General features: G+C 39.7%; 1 protein-coding gene across 2 annotated transcripts in view; it reads right to left on the bottom strand.

Annotated features, from left to right (window-relative positions):
* Window positions 1–255: 255 nt before the first annotated feature.
* SLC35B3 (solute carrier family 35 member B3) overlaps window positions 256–20,183 on the bottom strand; it is a 33,819-nt gene continuing 13,891 nt past the window's right edge. For both annotated transcript variants that reach the window (XM_080655273.1, XM_080655272.1), the window contains exons 5-10: window positions 19,810–19,917; window positions 14,454–14,551; window positions 9,298–9,390; window positions 8,786–8,897; window positions 5,048–5,117; window positions 256–3,984 (exon numbers count right to left, since the gene is read on the bottom strand). In XM_080655273.1, coding sequence (XP_080511399.1) covers window positions 3,834–3,984; window positions 5,048–5,117; window positions 8,786–8,897; window positions 9,298–9,390; window positions 14,454–14,551; window positions 19,810–19,917 — 632 coding nt within the window. In that variant the 3' untranslated portion in view covers window positions 256–3,833. The remainder of the gene's footprint in view (window positions 3,985–5,047; window positions 5,118–8,785; window positions 8,898–9,297; window positions 9,391–14,453; window positions 14,552–19,809; window positions 19,918–20,183) is intronic.

Raw genomic sequence — 20,183 nt, 5'->3', positions numbered from 1 at the left:
GGCCATTCAATATGGACATGATAAGAATAAGTGAAAATATGAAACAATTTTGCTCAAACATATTAAGAAAAATGGTCATATGCTTCATTAGGAAGGCAGCACACAACAAAGATTCTGGCAATACTATGCATAAACTGATAATTTGATAACTGTGTAGTTTACAGAGCAAATGTGGTATCAAAATGCATAAATATTTTATTTTTATTTTTTGTTAATCCTCACCTGAGGATATTTTTCCATTGATTTTTTAGAGAGTGGAAGACAGAAGGAAAGACAGAGAGAAAAATCGATGTGAGAGATACACATCAATTGGTTGCCTCCTGCATGCACCCTGACCAGGGCCTGGGCCAGGGAGGAGCCTGAAACCAAGGTATGTGTCCTTGACTGGAATCGAACCTGGGACCCTTTGGTCCGAAGGCCCGTGCCCTATCCACTTAGCTGAACCGGCTAGGGTGAAATGCATAAATATTTTCATTATGCTAAGCCATATTATTGGTCCATTATACTAGTCAAATCTTACTAAAATTCTTTTTGACCAAGGCACAATCTAGAATGTAAAGTGGATTTAAGAGAAATCACTTGAGAAAATTAAGAGATTTAGATTACAGTCCAGAGAATACCAATAATTATTTAAAAACATTTATCTACCTGGAGTTAGATCAAGTTCCACAAGACTGCCCTCACTTGAGACACCAGCTGCAACCCCTGAGGTTCCTAGGCTATTCACACCTGTTACAAACTGGTTACAAATTCAAGGGGTTCCCACTATCCCCTCAGGTTTGACTGTTTGCTAGAACAACTCAGAGAACTCAGGGAAGCACTATAATTTCCACTAGTTTTATTATAAAGAATAAAGATCAGGACCTGACAAGATTCCCATGGGGCAAGATTTGGGAGAGTAACAAACACTAAAGCTTCCATGTTTTCAGGATGAAGCATCGTCCTGTCATATCAATGTGTATTTCCAAGCAGTGGACCTCTCCTAAGAGCTGGTGTCCAGGGTTTTTACTGGGGTCTCACTACACAGCAATGATTGACTGTATCATTGGCCACATGATTGAACTCAATCTCGAAACACCTTCTCCTATCCCTCCCCCGCCAGTTTGGGCTGATATAATGTGGTTCAAAACCCCAACCCTATAGTCACAAGGTTAGTCTTTCTAGCATGATCAGTCTCCACCCTGTCATTATCTAAGGGCCCACCATGAATAACAAAGACACTCCCAACACTTGGGAAATTCCAAGGATTAAAAGCTCCCTTCCAGAGAACAGGGACAAAGGTTAGCCAGATTCTTTATTACACAACATGGCCTTCCTGAGGGCTCTGGATCACCTTTAGGTCCAATCTTAATACAGTGATCCACAAGAGTTAGCCAGATTCTTCTGCTATGTATTTTGTTGACTGAATATGCCAAAGAAGGGGACATAATATGGCAAAATTCAGAATGCCACTTATCCAATTACCTTTTTTGATCTAATGATATTCTTTGATGTTCTTAGTCTTGTATGACACAGATATTTATTGAGTGCCTACTGTATGATACACACTTAATGTGAACATAGCTGAAGAAACAATTTATATCTAATACTGCTTAAGACACATTTCTCTGCATTTAACAAATGTTCCAAGCAAAACATCCTTGCTTATTCATTGAATTTTGTCTCAAATTCTTTATTGAGAGATACCTCATTACTTAATATGTTACTTTGGGTTACTTAAATGTTCATAGTGGGGTTCAATGGATAGAAAATATCCCATAACAATTATGTAACTATGAACTCATTTTCAATTTCTGTATTTGCAAAAATGTGAACATGAATAATCACATCTACTGAGAGAGGCAACATAGTGATTAAGAGTATGGACTCTGGAACCAGAGTGCTTGACAGACAGTTCTGGCTCTTTGCAGCTAGGTAAGACTAGGAATGCCATTTACTCCCTGGGGCCACAGCTTCCTCATCAATAAGAGGAGGAAAATACTTACACTCATGGAGATGTTGTGAGGATTAAGTAAGTTATTACATATAAAGCACTTATATAATAGTGCCTGACACCTACCAAACACTTAAACATTAATCATTTCAATTATTATTTTTAATTCCCTTGTTATTATTTGGTTGTTGGGATGACATGAGATAATATTAAATCAAAGATCATATAATAAAATCTGGTACAAATATACATTCAAATGTTGATTTCCTTTACTCTGGAAATTATTCTATACTTCAGACTATTCATTAATATAACTCCATGGATACAAATAAGTGAGATAAAGTTTATCTCCATTTGATGGCAGGTAGAAAAAGGAAATGGAGTATAAAGGGTTAGGCTGGAAAACTGATGTTTTAAACAGTGCTAAACAGTTTAAAACTGGGGGAGGTGATGAGTTTGTAATAGGCAAACAGTGGTAAAAAAAATTAGAAAAGCATGGAGGTAAAATGGTGCCCATATTAAGTTAAAATTATACTATTTTATCAAGGACTTGGAAAAATAACTTTTTTTTTTTTTTTTTAAAAAAGCACAAATCCTTATTGTCTTAGAGTTTAAGGCAGCATTATAAAGTAGAAATTAAGATTCCTTTCATTTTGAAATGGAAACTTAAAACTGATTACCATTTGGGAATAAAACACCCACAGTATTTTAACATATAACAAATAAAAACCAGTCCGAATTCCTTATGCTAGATTCTTAAATTATCATGAGCTCTGTTGTACAAATGCACATAACAGGTTAAAGTCACCATCACCATACAATAGAATTTTAAGAATTGAGATTAAATATTCCAAGTATATTATACTGACAAAATACAAGTAATATCACCAACAGCACAGATACTGTTTTAATCAACATTAGTTACACTGAAAATGAAGATTAGTAGCATTTTTAAAAATATAGTGGAAGCAATTCCACAAACTCACTGATAAAACATAAGGGCAAAAATCTTATGAGTTTAGACTCAAACCGTGCAAGCAACAATCTGTACAAATTTGCTATATCTATTTGTTTCTTAAGGTTACCTTATTTCATCTACAACCTGACAAAATAAATTCCAAATTAAATTGTATAAGAAAAATGACAATTTTATTATTTTATAATAATTTAAGACATCAATTATTTTCCCTTCAATTAAAGAATCCAAATGATTAAATCTTTTAGCACCCCTTTGATGAATAGTAGCAAATTTTTCTTGTGATATATACTTCCAGGGTGCAGTATATTGACTCCTTTTACTGGCTATATTTCACAGAAAAATTAAAGCATGTTTTCTCTAAAGAATATTTTTTAAGTTAGCTGAGAAAGCCCTAAGTTTTAAAGCTATGTAAAGCCTTACTCCAATCTTTACTTCCCTCTTTGTAACAAAATTCTATCAACACATTCTTTAATAAAATAATCACAGAATAATTTTTATTTATAATGAAGTTATCACTAGACTTTAAATCATCAGTTCACTCTTATAACAGAGAATCAATTTAAATACCACCAAAATGGAATGAAGAAAAGAGTCTATTACATATCAGTTTCTCTGATATGCCATAATGATACCTAATTAGTCTTACACCATGGTCCATTTCCAGTGAAATTCTCAACAAACTGCTCAAAATTACAGTCTTTTATATTGACACATTATTCTAAGGTGTGACAGATGCTGCTCTCTTGATTGCTTCAGAAGCCAAACAGTCAAACAAGTGCTCTGAGGAAAAGGGCTGACTTCATATGTAATCCAGTCACAAATGCCGCCAGTTCCTTTGGTTTTTATAATAATCCCTTTGGCAAGTTCATTAATTGACCATTGGTCCCTTACAACTCTATATTAAACAGCAGGCATCACCGCCTATACAGTTTGTGCCAACGTCCTTGATTTTTTTACTTCCACTGTTTTGTTTATCAGATCATATATTGATGGTAGTTTTATTTTATCCATATTTTTGCTGTAAACATTGAGAAATATACCAAGGACAACTAACAAACCGGACCATATGTACCTAAGAGAAAAAATATATATTAAAAAAAGATTAATATTAAGATAACAATTATTCACCACAGAATTTGGAGATAAATTCACAAAAACCATGCAATAAAATTTTGAAATGGGAAACCTGCAATAATAGTGTTAAAACAAAGATAGTTTTAGATCCGATTAGAATTTCATATTTTATGTTAAGTATATATAGAAATAAGGTATTTTACAAACTACTAAATGTAGTTTATTTGAATTTTTGCAAAGTCCAGCTCCTACCAGAAGTCTTAAGAGTACGCTTAAAAGCCCTGGATTCATAAATCTGCCAATGGCCATCTTGGGAATACAACTAGTTACCCCAGGTGGCAGAATATATGGAGATAGAAGGGACACATCCAGAGAAAGATGAATTGGCAAAGATAACCATAATGTATACCTACCACATGTAAAAAGAGTAATCAATTCATAGAAAACAAAATACATAGATGGAAATTTATTTTTTGGTTACTTTTAATTTTATACATTTATAATTTCTAGGTTTGAATCTTCTCAATTCCTAACAAGGTAAGTGATTCTTTAGATCAGATTAGATCTGACTGATTAGGAATTGCTAGCATCATTGCTTTAAATGATGCTAATTTCAAACACATCTTGACAGTACAGAAAACAATAATGGCTTTCACAAAAAGCCACAAAGTAACTAAATTATTAGGGCACAACAGACAGAATTCTTCTCTACCTCACTCCTTTGTGGGAAAAGGCAGGAAATAAACCAATAATTCAAAAAATATATAATTTATGTATTTGCACTAGAACAGAGGGAATGAATCCCTTAATCTCAACACATAGCTCATATTCATTTATATTGCAAACAGGATCACATTTGCCCTGGGACTCTGGTTAGAGAATGTAAGTGTACAATATGATTTCTTCAAAATAATTACATAAATTTCTGAAACAGAAGACATTAATAAATTAGTGACAGAGATAAAAAAAATACGCTTTAAAAAAGAATTAAGGCTGTTTCAGAGGAAGTATGGAACAAAATATCTAAAAGCTGAGAAACTTATTTAATTAAAAATACTTACTGAAATGTGAATGGCTTAGCAAAGAATATAAATGAAAGTACAATGGTCATTGCTTTTCTTCCTGTTGTCACTGTAGGAAGAAAGGTTGGTTTAGAATGTGCCTATTATCTTGGAAATATTTTGGAAATCATTCATTCAACACATATTTATAACGCCTACTATGTGCTAGGACCTATATGAGGTGCAAGGTAACAATGGAAAGCAAAAAGCAAACAGCCCGGCCTGGCTTAATGGTTGAGTGGTGACTTAAGAACTAGGAGGTCATGGTTCAATTTCTGATCAGAGCCTATGCCTGGGTTGCAGGCTCAATCGATCCCCAGTAGGAGGCGTGCAGGAGGCAGCCAATCAATGATTCTCCCTCATTACCGATGTTTCTATCTCTCTTTCCTCCCTTCCTCTCTGAAATCAATGACAATATATTAAAAAAAATAAAGTTAAAAAAAAGTTGCTATGGAATTTATAGTCTAGTAGGGGTGCAGACTATAAATATTACAGATAAATGTTAAAGCACAACCGTAGAAAATACTTGAGGCCATGTAGTAAATACATGGAGGCCATGATATATGGAGGCATATGCAGGGTGGGGAACCTTTTTCTGCCAAGGGCCATTTCGATATTTATAATATTATTAGCGGGCCAAACAAAATCATCAACTTAAAAATTAGCTTGCTATATTTGGTCAAACATTTAATTAACTCACCCCTAATGCCTTGGCAGGGCCAGACCAAATGGTTTTGCTGGCCTTATATGGCTCTCGGGCGGGATGTTCCCCATCCGTGCCTTAGAGAGACTTAGTTTGGCAGGGAAGCAAAGCTTTCCCAAAGAAGATATGATTTGGGGTTATTCTTTAAAAGTAGCAATCTAATATCTTAATAGTGGTCATCTCTAATTAAGCTGATGAGTAATCCTTACAATCCTCTTTATCTGTATTAACTTTTACTTATCCTTGAAGTTATTACTTCAAATGAAGTCTGTTGCAAGGCCTCATGCAACCTTCCTCCCTAGTCCTACCGAGGTAGATAGAAGAAACTGCATATATCTCCATTATAGCTTTTCCCTTACTTTTCATTATCAGTTGCTATCTTCCCATTAGACTGTGTACTTTACTTAATTCCTTTGTCTCATTCATCCTTATATTCCCAGACTATAATTCCTGGCACTTATTGTTCAACGCATGAATGAATGAATACCAAATGAAGAAACTGTTTTGGAAATATATATCAGAGCCTGATTCCCAAATCTGTCTTTTCTTTTACTTTAGTAAATGGACCCCCCACCCCCTTTTTTTTAAATGGTTATACCTTTCAGCATCTCCTACAACTAGGTATAATCATGTGATTAGATTCTGGCCAATGAAAATATGAGAAAAACTGCTGTCTCTAGGAGTGTGATTTATAGGAAGTTTCCATAAAGAGAAATGTGTATTTCATCTTCTCTCCATCTCACTGATTGGAATGAGGATTAAGATGGCAGAGTAGAAGCCTATATTCCTGATAAGGATGGAGACACCACACCAGCTCAAGAGGCAGTATACCACATGGGGTAAGAGCAAAGATTAAGATAACATATATGTAAACTACATAAACTAGTGACTGGTGCAAAATAAGGGCTATGTGCACATCTTACCTAATAAAAGAGAAACATGCAAATTAACCATCACTCCGCTACACCCACAGCCAATCAGAGTGAGTATGCAAATTAACCCAACAAAGATGGCGGTTAATTTGCATATGCAGGCATGCAGCAGCGTGAAGCCTGCTATGAGGGGAAGTGGGGTGGCGGAGGGAGCTACTGGAGTGGTGCTCCAGACAGAAGCGAGGACTTGCCTGCTCCGGGCGGCCAGGGAGCGGGTAGGTGCCGGCTCCCAGGCGAGCCGGGGAGCGGGTAGGTGCCGGCTCCCAGGCGAGCCGGGGAGTGGGGACTTGCTGGCTCCCGGTAGGAGCGGGGATGTGCTGGCTCCCGGTAGGAGCGGGGATGTGCCGGCTCCCAGGCGGCCCCGGGCGGCCGCGAGTTAAGCCAGGGGAAGGAAGGCCTATTCTTACATGAATATCGAGCAACGGGCCTCTAGTTAACTATAATTATTATCACCACTTCTAGATTTCTTTTCACAAGCTAGAAATAGACCGGCCTGAACCTTCAAGATCAGGACTGCATCTCACAATTCTTTTCTTTCTTTTTTTTTAATCCTTACCTGAGGATATTTTCCCATTGATTTCTAGAGAGAGTGGGAGAGTGGGGTGGGGGTGCAGGGGGAGGTGAAAAAGAGAGACAAACATCCACGTGGCATAGACGCAATGATTGGTTGCCTCCTGCACAGCTCTGGGAAACCTGCAACCAAGGCATGTGCCCTTGACTGGGAATGGAACCTGAGACCCTTTGGTCTGGGGGCCAACTCTAACCACTGAGCAAAGCCAGCCAGGGCTCACATTTCTTTATATGAACCTCAGGGTTCAATAAATGCATACCAGTTGATATAAGTAACTGTTTTTAAAACAATTACTACCTTACAAGCAAAATTGGAACCTAAGCTAAGTATATGAATTTGCAATCTTTCTTGACAGCATGAGATGAATTGAATGATTAGTTATATGGCCTATTCTACAGCCAAATTCCCTCTATTTATCATTAGGGATGTAAATTTTAAAAAGGAGAACCATACCAGAGCAAATAAAGAGAAATGTTAGAAAGCAAATATACTCTTACAAAGACAGAGGTATTTGTTCATTTGTTTAGCTCTGTGGTATTAAAATACGTGTTTCTCTAGGACCATAGAAAATTAAAATCAGATAAATTGACTAGTATACATTTATATATGCATTATGAATTAAAATTCTATAGATCTCTGCTGGAAATAAATCCAGTTCAATCAATTAGTACACAAAAGAGAGAAATGAAGCCCACAGAAGAGGAGAGACTCGCTCTCCAGGTCACAAGTCATTAACCTGAATCAGAGCTGGGACTGGGCTCTACCTTCTCTGACACACAAGCCAGAGCTCTTCCACTTCTTGCAATCCTGGCTTCAGGGCTCTCTCCACATGGGAGACACCAAGAGCACTCATCATCTGTACGTTCATGTGGCAAACAATTCAAGGTAGTACTGGGAGCCATCTGTTGCCCTCTTCAGGTCTCACCTGTAGCCCCTCATCTGTTTTCCTCACTCCTCCACAGCAGAACAAATACAAATTCCATGCCTCTAAAGTGGAAGCTAAGTCCCCGCACAGAGCAGGTGCCTAATAATTGCTAGTGAAAAGAAAAGCTCATTTGGTTGATGTTCTGGCAAGTGTCCAAAAAGCTTTGTTCAAAACAGATCTGTCATACTTTAACTTTAACCAAACTGAAATTTTCATTTATAAAGTGTATAAAGCTACTATATCTATCATACTTCAACTTCAACCAAACTGAAATTTTCAGTGATAAAGTGTATAAAGCTACTATGTTTCTATGAAGATGTTAATTCATTATACTTTTTAATAAAAAGTTATTTTAATGTATTTAAAGGTTACTATTTTGATAAATGCATATGTTTGACTTTAAAATTAAACCTTCAGATAAGAAATTAAGATTAAACATCATTTTCTTTAGAATTAAAAAAACATACCATAAGCCCAGGAATAAATTGGTAAAATATGACAATTTTCTTTTTAATGAAGTTTAGGTACTATCCTTATCTTTTGAAAAAGAGCATCAGAGAAAATTTAAATGCTTATTTTATAATCTAAGCAAGTATATTATTCCTACCTGTTACAGCAAGAAGTGCACCGAAATTTTTAATCAAAGCCAGAACAAAGGAGATTCCAAAATACCCAGTGAGGGAAAAAAGAAAAGCATAACCATAGGTTCGCATTAGATTCTGCAACATATAAAAAAGCCTGTGAGAAAAATGCAAAACAAACCCTGAGGTATTACAAATGAAATAAAACCACATTTTCATCAACTTCTTGAGCAATAATAAGCCATTCAAACAATGCAGTCAAGCAAAGATTCTTATTTAGTTCTGATTTAATGGAAAAATAATGATGAAATTTAAAATCCACAACTTCTACATCATTAATAGCTTAAACATTATAGGGTAGAGCAAGGATAAAACAAATTTAAGTATAAATCATTTCAATTCTGAAATAATTTTTGATCTGCATATAAAGGAGTTACCAAATTACATAAAAATAGTATTTTGAACAAGGGGAAGCAGATATACAGAGGAAACTATTTAATGAAAGATGTTTATTTTTTAAAATGTGATTAGTGTTTACCTTTGAACAAAATGTTACTGCAGGGCCTAATCCACTAGTGCATGTCAATCCCAATAAAATGTACACAAAACCGATTGAATATGAATACAAAACCTAGAGTAGACAAAAATAAAATGGAAAAAAAGTAATATAAAACCAAAGGTAGAAAATGAAGGATTTTCAACATGTGGCTCAATTAATCTATTAAATTAAATTTGTAGAACAAATCATTTTTAAAGTAACATCATTGTTTCAGTATGACTTAACTTTCTGGAAATGATGGTTGATCCTCTTTAAAAGTCTATGCTTTATTTTATGTGCAATATAACACAGCAATACTAACCCTTTCATATATGGTTCTGTGGTAGGCAGTTAGACAGACATGAGCAGAGCAAGGGTGATGGGCCAGGTACAGAAGGTCACTGGGGTGGAAAGTGCCAGGTGCCTAGAAAAGGACAACTGTAGGGTGGGACCTCACCCCCAGAGTGACCTTTCAGTTGGATTCCCTGACCTTTCCTCCTAGAGATAACATCCAGGCCTCAACTGTATTTCAGCTCCAGGCCTAGAAAAGCAGCAAAACCAGACAAGGGACACCAAGGCTGACCTCAGGACCGACCGGCTGCATTGACTAATAAACCCCCTGCCCTGGTGCGCACCAATCAATTAATGGAGACCTAGACCCTGAAAGGACACACTTGGAAAGCTGCTGAATATTCTATTGAGATCTTCTCCTGGGACCTCCCCTAAAACCCTTAGCACTGAGGAACTAGTGAGCTTTTCCCTTCCCTCACTCTCCCCCAGGTATGTAGTTACCATTACTTTTTTCACTCCCAAGCTCCAAGGGCTCTTCCGTTACCTTTATAACTTGTTTCCTAAGCCCACCTCTTTTACAAATTACTTCTTCTACCTCTGTGACTTTACAAATAAACTAAAGGCCTGGTGCAAGGATTCGTATACCGGTGGGGTCCCTCAGCCTGGCTTGTGCCCTCTTGCAATCCGGGACCCCTCAGGGGATGTAAGAAGCCCGGTGCATGGATTCAGCCCGATCCCCGCAGGCCAGGATGAGGGACCCCACTGGTACACGAATCCATGCACCAGGCCTCTAGTATGCATATAATATCTTTGGTTAATCTCTTCCCACCCTCCACCTTCCCCCTTCCCTCTGAGATTCATCAGTCTGTTCCATGTTTCCATGCCTGTGTGCTGAGCGTCTTCCCCCTGGTGGTCAGTGTGTGTCATAGCTACTGGTTGAACAGATGGACAGTTAGCATATTAGCCTTTTATATATAGACTAGAGGCCCGGTGCACGAAATTTGTGTGTGGGGGTGTGTGTGTCCCTCAGCCCAGCCTGCACCCTCTCCAATCTGGGACATCCCTCTCACAATCCAGGACTGCTGGCTCCCAACTGCTCACCTGCCTGCTATTTGATTACCCCTAACTGCTTCTGCCTGCCAGCCTGATCACGCCCTAAACCACTACCCTGCCAGCCTGATCAACGCCTAACTGCTCCCCTGCCGGCCTGGTCACTCCTAACTGCCCTCCCCTGTAGGCCTGGTCCCTCCCAACTGCCCTCCCTTACCGGCCTGGCCACCCCCAACTTCCCTCCCCTGCAGACCTGGTCACCCCCAACTGCCCTCCCCTGCTGGCCTGGTCACCCCTAACTGCCCTCCCCTACCAGCCTGGTCACCCCCAACTGCCCTCCCCTGCAGGCCTTGTCACCCCTAACTGTCCTCCCCTGCTGGCCCGGTCGCCCCTAACTGTCCTCCCCTGCCGGCCTGGTCATCCCTAACTGTCCTCCTCTGCTGGCCTGGTCCCCCCAACTGCTCTCCCCTGCCGGCCTGGTCATCCCTAACTGTCCTCCTCTGCTGGCCTGGTCCCCCCAACTGCTCTCCCCTGCTGGCCTGGTTCCCCCAACTGCCCTCCCCTGCAGGCCTGCCCCCCTCCCACTGTCCTCCCCTGCAGGCCTGGTCACCCCCAACTGCCCTCCTCTGCTGGCCTGGTCACCCCTAACTCCCCTCCCCTGTAGGCCTGATCGCCCCCAACTGCCCTCCCTTGCAGGCTTGGTCCCTCCCAACTGCCCTCCCCTGCAGGCCATCTTATGGCAGCCGTCTTTGAGCACATGGGGTGGCCATCTTGTGTTGGAATGATGGCCAATTTGCATATTACCGCTTTATTATATAGGATGTTCTCTTACAGTTTGGGTCTTTGTCTAGCCAGATCCCAAGTACAAAGGTTGCTGAACCCAGGTCTAGCCTGACCCCACTGGTCTAACACCTGGTGCCTTTCTTGCTGCCTACAACAGTTCCATAATTCTTCATTTTTTGACAGGCTTAATTGCTAAAGTCAAACCAGATTTGAATGTTGGGATTCTAAAAACATACACAAACACAACAAAAAATCTTTTTAGCTACTTATTAACATGAAAGAACCCAAACATTAAGTTTGCAAAGACACTAAAATATAACAATAAGTAGTATATTGCATATTTATTGCTTAATTTCTCAATTTTCCTACCAAGCTTTCTATCCCAGTTTATTACACTCATCATAAGCAGAAAGGGAAACAAACTTAAATAACTGCTATGTGCTAATAATGCTCTATATCAATTATTACATTTATTTCTCACAACCAACCTATGACATGAGTACTTTTAATCATCATTTTGCAATTTTCAGGTGAAGAAACTAAAATATAGATATTGTCATCTTCCCCAAACAAGAGGGCTAGGAAAAACAGGATATGAACTGAAGCCATCTTAGACCAGAGCCTATGGTCATAACCACTGTACTACATTAACTTTCTGATTACTTACACTTTCTTAATTATTTTTTCTTTACCTTATCTAGGACTAGTGATGATGATGATCAAGAAAACGATGACAAGATTAAAGTTCCTCTGTTCCTAGAGACTTAGAGCACCCCACTATACTGACAAAGAAACAGGAAAAGCCAGTCCTGTAACTCCTTTATGCAGTCTGCTCTGTCTCTCTAGCAAGGTGGCTGGCTATAAAATTAATGTAAACACACACACCATAACTTTCCTATATACAAATACTGACCAGTTAGAAGATATATTGGAAGAAAAGGCATTATTTGCAGTAACAATGGCAAAAAGGTCAAACATCTAACATTAACTTCAAAAGAAATATGTTATATTTATCTAAAACTTTAGAATACAAGGGACAAAAAAAAAACTTGAAAAGGAAACTCATACCTTAATTCTTGGATTGAAAGAATTAAGGGCACAGATTCATTCTCCCTAATTTAATTTATAATTCAACTAGAGGCCCAGTGCATGAAATTCATGCATGGGGGGGGGGTGTCCTCTCAGCCCAGCCTGTACCCTCTCCAATCCGGGATCCCTTGGGGGATGTCCTACATCAGCAGTTGAACATCCCTCTCACAATCCTGGACTGCTGGCTCCTAATCACTCACCTACCTGCCTGCCTGGTCACCCTTACTGCCCCCCCCACCAGCCTAATCACCCCCAACTGCCGCCCCCCCCCAGCCTGGTCACACCCAACTGCCCCCCCTTGCCGCCGGCCTGGTTGCCCCCAACTGCTCCCCTTTGCCGGCCTGGTCGCCCCCAACTGCCCCCCCGCTGGCCTGGTTGTCCCCAATTCCTCCCCACCCCCCATGCCAGCCTGGTCGCCCCATGCAGCCTGCTTATTCAGTCATTTGGTCATCCCTCACTAACCCCCCTGCCGGCCTGGTAGCCCCACGCAGCCTGTTGTTCAGTCGTTTAATTGTCCCTCACTAACTCCCCTGCCGGCCTGGTCACCCCATACAGCATGCTTGTTTAGTCATTTGGTTGTCCCTCACTAACCCCCCTGCCGGCCTGGTCGTAGGCAGCCATCTTGTGAGGGCGTGAGGGTCAATTTACATATTACCTCTTTATTATATAGGATGTGATACCAATCATAATACCAATGCACTTCTACTTTATTTGGGGACATGAATACCCAAGAATAACTATTGGTAGTAATATTATGAAAAACAAAAGGAACAATGGTGGCTAGTCCTAATAGATAGTAAATGTGGGATAAAACTACTGTCATCATATGGTTCTGGTGCAGAAATAAATATAAAAGAATATAATTCTGGACGCTATGTTAGAATATGAAGTAATAAAGAAGGCACTTAAAAATAAGCTAAAAAATGGATTATTCAATAAGTGATATTGGGATGAGTGAACAACCATATGGGAGAAAATTTTTAAAGTTTTGGGTAGACCAAAGATTTAATAAAAAAGAAAATTATAGCCCTAGCTGGCCTGGGTCAGTGGATAGAGCACTGGCCTGTGGACTGAAGAGTCCCAGGTTGAATTCCGGTGAAGGGCATATGCCCAGGTTCTGGGCTCTATCCCCAGTTGGGGGTGTGCAGAAGGCAGCCAATCAATATATTCTCTCTCATAATTGATGTTTCTATCTTTCTCTCCCTCTCCCTTCCTCTCTCTGAAATCAATAAAATATATATATATATATATATATATATATATATATATATATATATATTTTTTTTTTTTAAAAAGGAAATCATAAAATAGGCAACATGAGTAAAATTCTTAAATCTTAGTGTTAGGAAAGCCTGTTTCAATCATAATATATAGCCAGAAGCCATGAGGAAAAGATAAACCTGACCACATAAAAATTATAAACTTCTAAAGGGAAAATAATACCAAATAAAAGGTAGGAGAAAAATGATGTATCAAAGGATCTTTTTAATATGTAAAAAGTATAATCATTGAGGAAAAATTTATCAAATACCATACCATTAGCTATTAGCAGTGGTAGTAGCATTTTTATTTTTTACCTTCCTATGTTCAAATGCATTACTTTTATGAAAATGATAAACTAGTTTTTAAAAAAATGTATTTTTATTGATTTCAGAGAAGAAGGGAGAGCGAAGATAGAAACATCAATGATGAGAGAGAATCACTGATTGGCCGTTTCCTGCAAGCCCCCACTGGGGATGGAGGCCGCAATCCAGGCATGTGCCCTTGACCAGAATTAAACCTGAAGGCCGATGTTCTATTCACTGAGCCAAACCAGCTAGGGCAACGATAAACTAGTTTTAAAATGCAATGCCAATCTTCAATGCCATAACTATTTCATAAAATTAAATATACCACCATTTTGAGTCTGAGTGTTGTGAAGAAAAAAATACTAGAATATTTACCATTTCCGAGTTAGAGGCGTTATGCAGTTTCATAGCCTTCTCTTGAACATTTCCAATAACAGCATCAGCACATAGTGCCAGGGAAATAAGGATCACACCTTCAAGAAGGCACAAGAAACAAACAACCTCCTTATTTAAGCATATGAATGATAATCAAGATTTTTCAGAGATGCAATTGGGCTAAAAAATAAAAGCAGATCTTATTCACATTTGTTTCATAAAGCTGAGCATTTTTATCCACAACCAGTTGTAACAGGCACATAAATCACATAGGTGATGTTAATTAAAAAAAAATAGCTAACACTAATAAACTGCATTAATGCTGTCACCATTACTGTGCTACACTCTCATGTCAAATAATAGTTCTGCTTTTAAACTAGATGAAATGTTTGAAAGGAATATTGTATTAAGTAAATATAGAAGAAATTCTTAGATTTACTGGGATTGGTGGTTAGTCAGATGGAGAGGGAAATCATTAAAAAATAAATTTATTATTAAAATGTTTAATTTAAAACACATAAACATGCATACAGTTGTGAAGGCCTTTTCTTTCAATAGGGGTACTAAAAATTCTGCATTTTCTCTTTTGTTTAAACCACACTCATAAAACAACTCTCTATGGTTTCCAAGTTGTTCTGGTTAAAAAGTACATACATTATCTATCTATCTACCTACCTACCTACCTACCTATCTATAAAATATCATGAAACCTGAAATTTAAAAAAGTACACCAAAAACTCAGGAACTTCTGAAACAATTAGGGTGCAGAATCCTTTCATATTTATATGATATCCCCAATTTTTATAGTTATTCCATCTAAATGTAATTCAATACTGATTTTATTAACTTGTCAACCAAATTGTTTCAATTAACTTAGTTTTTACAGAAACAATTCTTTCTTCAAACTCAATTGTTTTTCCATTGTTGTTAATCCTCACCTGAGGATATTTTTTCCATTGGTTTTTAGAAAGAGTGGAAGGGAAGGAAGAATGAAGGTGGGGTGGGCGGGGGGGAGAGAGAAGGTGGGGAGGGAGAGGGAGAGAGTGAGAAAGAGAGACATCAAAGTAAGAGAGACTCATAGATTGGCTGCTTCCTGCACGCACGCCAGGGATCGAACCTGCATGCCAGGTACATGCTCTTGACTGGGAATCGAACCCAATACCCTTTGGTGCAAAGGCCAAAGCTCTAAACACTGAGCCACACTCAGTTCTGAATAATTCAAGTAAATATTTAATTATTGCATAATTATAATAACAGGCCCAAATGGCATAAACAAATCCAGTAATCAACACACTCATACAAACGTGAGTGTCTCTGGAGAAGCAGGCTCTAAACTGCAAGTATTTACTAGTAGATACTGGTCACCAGTCACGGTCCTTTACAGAAAGATTAAACAGCAGCCTTGGTTACATTTGTGAGTCTGATGAAATTTAAGGATATACACTTAATTGAGACTTTTCAAGTTTTCAAACTTATTCTTCAATTTAGCTTTTTATAATCGAACTTAGGTATTTTACCTATTCATGCATTTTTATTCATCAAACTTGATTCTAAATACTCTTTCTTGTTTCATATATCAAATCTACCCTCAAAAGAAAAACACATGGTATTACTGAAGATCCTAAAAACATGGCCTAGTTCCTAAAAGACATCCCAAAAGTGCTCTGAACAATGGAAATAATATGAAGTACTTTTTTAAAAAAAAGATTTATTGATTTATTTTTTTTTTAATTTTTTTTTTTAGAGAGGGAGAGGGAGAGAGAAAAACATCACTGTGAGAGAGAAACATCAATGGGCTGCCTCCTGCATGCCTCCTACTGGGAATTGAACTGGCAAATTTTCGGTGCACAGGACAATGCCCAACCAACAGAGCCACACTGGCCATTATAAAAAGCTGAAATAATTTTATAAAAATACCTGAATTATGGGGGCAGGAGGCAGGGGCTAGAAGGTGTCAATGAGGAAAAAGGGAGGCAGCTGTAATACTTCCAACAATAAAGATAAATTAAAAAAGAAATAAAAATACCTGAATTGCATCCTAAAGGTGGACATTTATGTGAATAAGTAAGTCTGATATACCCCTTTATACATTCAAAGTATTATTTATGTCTATCTTAATCATTTTAATAGTTAATCTCCTTTAGATAATATACTCTTATAGATCAGGGATTATAATAAATGCTCAACTATTATTAACTAGAGGCCCGGTTCATGAAATTTGTGAATGTTGGGGAGGGGGTGAGTAGGGGGAGGGAGGTGGTGTCCCTCAGGCAAGCATGTATCCTCTAGCAATCTGGGACCCCTCAGGTGGGGTCCCTAGGCCTGGCCAACGATCAGGGCCTATTGGAGCTTTCTTTCCCCCGGCTGCCCGCAGCTGGCCCCGCCTCTGCCGCTGCCACCGCTTGCCATCTGTGTGGTGCTGCCCCTCCCTCCCCTGCCACCGGTTATCTCCCTCTGCGAGAACAGACGTGGGGTGTGATCACTTGGCTGGCCTGGACCTTCCTCTGCAGGGCTATCACTGGCTGGCCGCGCACACCCGCCACAGCGTTGCTGGCTGGTGGCCTGGGCCTCCCTCTGTGGGGCAATTGATTGCGGGGCCCCCAGATCGATCGCCCCGCAGAGGGAGGTCCTGCCCACCTGCTGCAGTGCTGCTGGCCTGGTAGCCTGGGCCACCCTCTTTGAGGCAATCGATTGCAGGGCTCCACGATTGATTGCTGCATAGAGGGAGGCCCCGCCCACCCGCCGCAGCACCGCCAGCTGGGTAGCCTGGGCCTCCCTCTTTGGAGCAACTGATCGCGGGGCTCCATGATTGATCGCCCAGCAGAGGGAGGCCCTGCTCACCCAGCCGGGGCTCCGCGACTGATCGCCATGCAGAGGGTGGACAAGGCCTCCCTCTTTGGTGCGAATGATCGTGGAGCCCCCCCGCCCCCATCGATCGCCCCTCAGAGGGTGGCCTGGGCCTCCCTCTGCGGGGCAATCATGGGGCGATGGTGGGGCCCCCTGACCAATTGCATCGCACCCGCCTTGTGTGGTCGTCCTGAAGGTCCTCCGGATAGTCATTCTGTTGTTTGGTTGTTTGGTCAATTTGCATATTATGCTTTTATTATTATCCTATATAATAAAAGCCTAATATACAATCATCCGAACTGCGGAACGAACAGTGGAACGACTGATCGCTATGATGTGCATTGACCACCAGGGGGCAGATGCTTAATGCAGGACCTGCCCCCAGCCTGCAAGCCCCAGGCCAGCCAAGGTGTGTGCCAGCGGGGACCCTCTGGCTGCCCCGCAGAGGGAGGCGATTGGCAGCGGCAGCGGCAGGTTCAGGGCCTGCTAGTGAGCAGCACCAGGAGGCCAAGGGGGGTGCCAGCAGGGATCCCCCTGATCGCCCCACTGGTCGCCCCACAGATCAGCCCTGATCTCCAGCCAGGCCTAGGGACCCTACCCGTGCATGAATTTCATGCACCAGGCCTCTAGTAGATTATAAAATAGGGTTAGGTTCTAATTCTCTTAAATATTTCCATGTAACTCAGACAGAGTTAGCACTTCATCTATAGTGAGAAGTTCCAGACCACCTCTTTCCATAGTTATCATCACCACCATCACCCCATCCCACCAGGGTACATGCTCTCACACCCATTACTTCATCGTCTCATTCTGTCCTCTCACCACCTGCTTGTGAGGCAGACTATCACCATTACCTCTGGGTAAGGGAAGCACAAAGGGAGGTGGCACTTTAGCCATGGTTATATTTCTAAGTGATCCGACCAGAATGTGAAGGCATGTCACTGATAGCAAGTTCTGTGTCTTGTCTAATACTGCCTTTTCCTCAAGTAAGAGTCAATTTTCTCAGTTTTCAAATATACTCTTCCTTTTAGATTTGCAGAAATGAAAATGAAGTGTTTCTGAAAAATCTAAACCATGTTAGAAAAACCTGCAGCAATAACTTTTCTTTGAGTAAAACTCAATGAAATAAGGATCACTTGCACCGAATGATCCAAGGTGAAAGAACAGATATAAGAGGTTCTACCACAACTTCTGGTTCTTAAAGGACAGCTCCAAGAAGCTGAACTGGTTAAATTTTAATCCCATAACTTAGCCTGGTTAAACAGATTAGTAAGAAAGGTTGACTAACAACAGGTAAGAATAATGAAGCTGATGTAAATTATTTTCTTCATTATGTAATACTTTTTCCTCACAAATAATTATACTTACTATACTTTGTACTATATATATGTGTAATATACATATTTTTTCTGTTCTCTCAGAGTTTCTTTGAAGACTTAGATATTTTAAATACAATTTTTGTCAGGTTAAAAGATGGGATGATACTAAAATAATTTTATGAGTAAAACTAAATAGTTAAGAATGACAATAAGTATATATAAACAGTTTCTCCATAAGATCTTTAGAATGAAAACAAGATTCTAACACATTTTTTATCCTTATTTATTCCTAAACATTCTATAATACCTATCCTGCTTGTGAAAAAAAATATAAAATTCATTTACAAAATTCCACATGGCACACTACTGTGGAAACTTTAAGCATGTTAAGGTTATGACGATATTTATATCACCCAGTTTAATATTTAAGCACAGCATACCTTTCCCTCTTTAGCTAAAACAATGACAGATAAATGTGCAAGTTTCAACCTAAAAAAATGAGAATAAAAAAATTACTGTGATTCTCCTATAATTCATGTGTATATTTCCAATTCAGCCACAAGAAATTGATCTATCACGTACTGTACTTGGTAACAGAAGATTTTGACTGAGCAAACAACTTTCTGTCACATCAGAATACATTTGCTATACTTCCAGAGTTGTAATATTTTTACTGTATCTTATTTGGAAAGTCTGAAAGCTTTATGTTAGATACTAGAGGCCCGATGTACGAAGATTAGTGCAAGAATAGGCCTTCATTCCCCTGGCTGCTGGCACCCGGGACCTGGGCCTCCGCTCCGGCCCGGAGCTGCTTCCACCTTCGCTCCAGCCTGGAGCTGCTTCCGCCTTTGCTCTGGCTAGGAGCTGCCTTCTGCCTTGGCGTGCTGCCCAGAGGCCTGGAGCGGCTGGGGCGGGGCAGAATGCCTGCGTCGTCACCATGGCAACGACACAAGCCTCCTGGCTCAGCTGCCACCATCTTTGTCGTGTCAATTTGCATATTCCCTTCTTATTTGCTGTGGGCACCACCATCTTTGTCGCAAACTGATGGTCAATTTGCATATTCCATCTTTATTAGATAGGATGAGACTTACAGATGTCACACCATCATTTAAAATCCTTATGAAGTTGTAAAAATTCTTACTGTAAACCAAACTGCCTACAAAATCTAGGAAGACAAAAAAATTCCTTACCTGTCAGGTTGAAATTGGGTGCAATTGTGCTATCAGCAAGTGTAAACCATATCAGGCCAAGGCTCATACACACCGCAGCAGACACATCTGCAACATTGTAACGCTTGCCTGTGTGATAGAAATTTAAGTCAACTTCAGAATGGAAAGACCCACTCAGCACAGATTTAGATCTATGTGTTTAACCAAGGAGGTCAGCAGTCTTTTTATATCTACTGTCAAAAATATATGAAGAACACTGGTCAAGGCCTGAGATAGTCACAGAAGATCTGAAAATTAAATGATCAGCAAGCACTGATGTTTTAGATATGAGAGTATATTATCTGTTATGGTAGTGAGTAAATATGAACATTTAAAAAGTTGATGGAAATTAATAT

The sequence above is a fragment of the Plecotus auritus genome (assembly GCF_963455305.1).
Source record: "Plecotus auritus genome assembly, chromosome: 2".
Classification (NCBI taxonomy): Eukaryota; Metazoa; Chordata; class Mammalia; order Chiroptera; family Vespertilionidae; genus Plecotus; species Plecotus auritus.
Note: the sequence above shows the minus strand (reverse complement) of the source record. Positions and strands in the feature narration are given on the sequence as shown.